Raw genomic sequence first — 5,140 nt, 5'->3', positions numbered from 1 at the left:
GATGATTATGTGTTAACAGGTAACTACTATGATGATGACTGATTGTTGGATGGTAATTACCATGGTGATGATTATGTGTTAACAGGTAACTACTATGATGATGACTGATTGTTGGATGGTAATTACCTTGGTGATGATTATGTGTTAACAGGTAACTACTATGGTGATGACTGATTGTTGATTTGTAATTACGTTGGTGATGATTATATACTGGAATGAATATGGTGAACAGTATATGCTATAAGGCAATTACCATGGTGATTATTATGCAGTGACAGGTAATTATCATGCTAATGAATATGTACTTGAAAACAATTATCATGGTGATGAATACATGCTGGACTCCAGACACTAATTTGCTCCAGCTTTTTTGCACCATGATAAATGTATAGATATAAATGGAAGTATACATTAGATTAGTTTATAAGGCAATATTAAACAATGATAAACATATAGATATAAATGGAAGTATACATTAGATTTGTTTATAAGGCAATATTAAACAATGATAAACATATAGATATAAATAGAAGTATACATTAGATTAGTTTATAAGGCAATATTAAACAATGATAAATGTATAGATATAAATGGAAGTATACATTAGATTAGTTTATAAGGCAATATTAAACAATGATAAATGTATAGATATAAATGGAAGTATACATTAGATTAGTTTATAAGGCAATATTAAACAATGATAAACGTATAGACATAAATGGAAGTATACATTAGATTAGTTTATAAGGCAATATTAAACAATGATAAACATATAGATATAAATGGAAGTATACATTAGATTAGTTTATAAGGCAATATTAAACAATGATAAACATATAGATATAAATGGAAGTATACATTAGATTAGTTTATAAGGCAATATTAAACAAATGTTGGTGAAACACTAGAAATCAATAGGTCTAAATGTTTTGATCAAAATCAAGGCATCTACACATTTCTCTTAATCTGTTCATTTCAGATTCAAAAAGCATTAGAAAACAAATAGGCCTAACTAATGAGTTCTGGTTCCTAGTGAAAGGCTTTTTGGCCAGTGACTTGTGAGAGACAAAAGATGGATCGGAAATGCTTTGTAACATAACATAATGTTTAGGGACAACAAGGGACCTATTGGTCCATCTAAGCTGTCACATCCTCTAAACTAAACTAAAACTATTAGAAAAACACGACAAAAAACTTGAAGCCAACCCTTATCATTCATACAGTTATCAAGCTTTCTCTTAAACTCGTTTTACATTTACTGCTTCCACATGTCTCTCATTTTAATTCTGAAATGAAGAAGTTATGATAAATCTGGGGAAAAATTATCTGCGGCATATGTGATTATATAGTAAATCTTAGGCCTTTTGATTTCTAATGCTTTGCCAGCTTTCAGCATTTAAGCCTTAATTTTAATGATATTTGTAACTTTCTTATCTGAGAAGTACATCTTTGCAGTCTGAGGTGTACATAAGTTGTGTGAACAGCATTCTCGAACTCTTTCAACTGTAATAAATAACAGCTGGTATTTGCTATTATTTCTAAACAAATAGTGAGATGTAATGAAACATCCAGGTTTACAGGATTAAAGAAACTGGATGTGACATTTATAATAAAAACAAAAGAGTCATTTTTAGCTCAACATTTCACTGAAAGTCATGTAAGATCATAAAATATGTGGCAAGAATTTCAACAACAAATGAGTAATGCGTCATAAGTACTAGTGTTTCTTTAAAAATACATGAAGCACAGAAGGACTAGAAGACACAAAATTTGATGTTCGAACAATTACTCATAATATAGTAGAGATGAGATCTGAATTTTTTACTATTTTTTATAAATTATTCTTGTTTAATTAGCACAATCCACACAAGTACTACTCATATAATACTTTAGTCAATCTAAAGATTAAATACCTTTTACAGCAGCATCTCATAATCTGCCTTAATCTAACTAAGTTTGAATATTTCCAATAGTAATTTCTTATGAGTAATTACACTTATCTCAATTGGTCAAAGTCAGCCCACTCCAGACAGAAATGCTCATCTCATTTCCTCAACCTAAAGTTAAATACTCTCCACAGCAGTGTCTTATAAATACTATCCATCTAAGTTTGAATATTTCCAATAGTAATTTCTTATGAGTAATTACACTTATCTCAATTGGTCAAAGTCAGCCCACTCCAGACAGAAATGCTCATCTCATTTCCTCAACCTAAAGTTAAATACTCTCCACAGCAGTGTCTTATAAATACCATCCATCTAAGTTTGAATATTTCTTAAATATATTTCTCTTTTGATTTAAAGTTAAAAAACTCTTTACAAAAATGGTTTGAAGTACCTTTTCATTGTTCACATATCACTTTCTTATGAATATGACCTATTTTACCAAATCTAATGTCAAGATACTCTCCAAAGCAGTATTACCTGTCTCAGTCTATCTAAAGTTAGGATACTCTCCACAGCAGAAACACCTCTTGTGTATTTCTCAATATAACTTTCACCATCATTGGTAGCTGCATCTTCACCAGAAGCTGCCATCAAAGCTAACGTCTCTCTGTCTTCAGGGTCCTCAGAGGCCTAAGAATGATACACAAACAATAATGGCTCATCACTCATTGCTACTATCAAACACCAAATAAATATTGTAGCTCAACACAAGAAGAATGGAGAAATTACAATTTATTTCTTGTGAAATCACAATTTTAAAAATAAGGCACTGCATCAATATATACAGACATCACGTACGGGGCTGAGTATACTATATTAAAACAAGTTTGAATATGCATACCAACAAGTCATGTAACAACTACAGCCAATATAAGGTTGTGGTAGAACAGCATATATTAGAACTACAATTTGACATTGTTTAGCCTTTTGTAGGTAATGTGATGACACCAAAAACTGATCACTTTCAATAAGGGTATGTAACAGTCCTTTTCAACATCAAATAATCATACCTCTGATCATAAAGATGTGTTCAGATTGAAGATTTAGAATTTTCAAGAGGGGGATTTCACCCACCTTTATGGTATTGGAAAAAAAAATGCATATGGACCAGTTAGGGGCATCAGGACCATCTAAAAGAAGAGGAAGTCGTACCATAGCCATAGTAAGCAAAGTGTGGCATTTTGTAAACGGTGAAAATCCATGAATATGGAGGTCAGTGACAAAAGCTGTCTACTTGCTTCAGGTAATAGTATTCAACAAAACCTAGAAGGATTTCCATCTGGAGAATAGACCAACAGGGTATGGGTTCACCAATATAAGGTTTTCAGTCACGCCTCCCATCCAACCATCACATACCTCAAGCAGTTGGATAATGAAAGAAATATTCATGCTGTGTCATATGAAGACATATTGGTCAAAGCATCAGATGCAATGCTTATGGGTTTCTCTGGAACTAGACAAGGACTGAGAAATCATCATCCTTGTGCACAAAATGGATTATGGAAAGCAAACAGGGAGGAGTGGTGTGCTTTTGATATGGCAGCTTTACAATGTAGTTTTTGCATGGTAATCAGATAAAGCACCACCAGACATGGCAACATGGACTGTAATGATGTGGTGAGGCTCCAAGATGGCTTTAACATTCTTAACCATCTGTAGTACAATTATTCAGTTAGAAACAAATTAATTTTTGTTTCTTTAAACCAATTTTACTGAAATAGCTAGAAGAAATTTTAGATTATTTTGTACACTTACAAAACTCATATGAAAGACCACTTTCTCAACAAGTAAATAGTGTTATAACTCAAAGTAGTTCTGAAGCAATGTCCACTTTAACTTTTACTTCTACCTCTAATTCAAAGCTAAAATTACATCCTGTCCATTAGCAATTTTTACATCACGAGAAGAATCTTACAGTTTTGTAACTAAATTGCTGAAAGTAAATTAAAGTATTAAAAGCTTCTCTACCTGTTGTATTCTTAAAAAAAAAAAAGAAATCACAGGAAGTTAACATTTTTATAGATATTTTGTAACAATCGTTTTACAACAAACAAAAGTACCGGTCTCCAGTGACAGGAAGAGTTTCAGTTAATCTATCAATTTAAATTATTTCAAGGACTTTAAAAAGGTTAATGGTGTTTCACTCAGAGCCAAAGCTCTGAGTTACTTATGCCACTCACTGCAAAAAGTAATTGTTGACTATTTCAGTCATGCTAAGAGCCATTCAACAATAACTTAAAGTATAAATCTACATTTTTATTCTTTACGTCACATCACATTTTGAAATGATAATGAAATTCATTCCTAACAATTTAGTGTAGAATATCCTGCTTGTAAAATTAAAATTTGACATTATTCAAGCCTGTTCTCCCGTCATTTCAAAAATTAATGTTCAGCTTTGCTTGTGTTTACTCCTTTTCAAAGGGAGACAGACAAATGCCTGAACAGACAACACGGTTTACAATATATATAAGATTGTATCTAATGAAGTACACCACTTTTACAACTTTTATAATTAAACATTAACTGTATGGAAGCCTGTGCAATGGTTCTTAGCAATGTGACAGCCATTCTTCTTTCCCGCACATTTATCCTCTAGGAGTAAACCCTTTTGGGGCAGTCTTCAAAGATATTTACACTATAGTGACAGTCATTCTTCCTTCATGCACATTTATCCTCTGGGGGTAAACCCTTTTGGTGCAGTCTACAAAGATATATATATACACTATAGTGACAGTCATTCTTCCTTCATACACATTTATCCTCTAGGGGGTAAACCCCTTTAGTGCAGTCTTCAAAGATATATACACTATAGTGACAGTCATTCTTAATTCATGCACATTTATCCTCTGAGGGTAAACCCTTTTGGTGCAGTCTACAAAGATATATACACTATAGTGACAGTCATTCTTCCTTCATGCACATTTATCCTCTGGGGGTAAACCCTTTTGGTGCAGTCTACAAAGATATATATATACACTATAGTGACAGTCATTCTTCCTTCATACACATTTATCCTCTAGGGGTAAACCCTTTTGGTGCAGTCTACAAAGATATATACACTATAGTGACAGTCATTCTTAATTCATGCATATTTATCCTCTGAGGGTAAACCCTTTTGGTGCAGTCTACAAAGATATATACACTATAGTGACAGTCATTCTTAATTCATGCATATTTATCCTCTGAGGGTA

General features: G+C 32.5%; 1 protein-coding gene across 1 annotated transcript in view; it reads right to left on the bottom strand.

The window, feature by feature from the left end:
• Nucleotides 1-2,423: 2,423 nt before the first annotated feature.
• Nucleotides 2,424-5,140, bottom strand: part of LOC106473257 (kinesin-like protein KIF13A) — a gene marked incomplete at both ends in the record, with an annotated part of 51,717 nt that continues 49,000 nt past the window's right edge. Inside the window, one exon of the mRNA XM_013933943.1 lies at nucleotides 2,424-2,576. Within this exon, the coding sequence (XP_013789397.1) occupies nucleotides 2,424-2,576 (153 nt within the window). The remainder of the gene's footprint in view (nucleotides 2,577-5,140) is intronic.

The sequence above is a fragment of the Limulus polyphemus genome, unplaced genomic scaffold (assembly GCF_000517525.1).
Source record: "Limulus polyphemus unplaced genomic scaffold, Limulus_polyphemus-2.1.2 Scaffold6013, whole genome shotgun sequence".
Lineage (NCBI taxonomy): Eukaryota > Metazoa > Arthropoda > Merostomata > Xiphosura > Limulidae > Limulus > Limulus polyphemus.
This window is presented reverse-complemented; position numbering and strand designations above follow the sequence as displayed.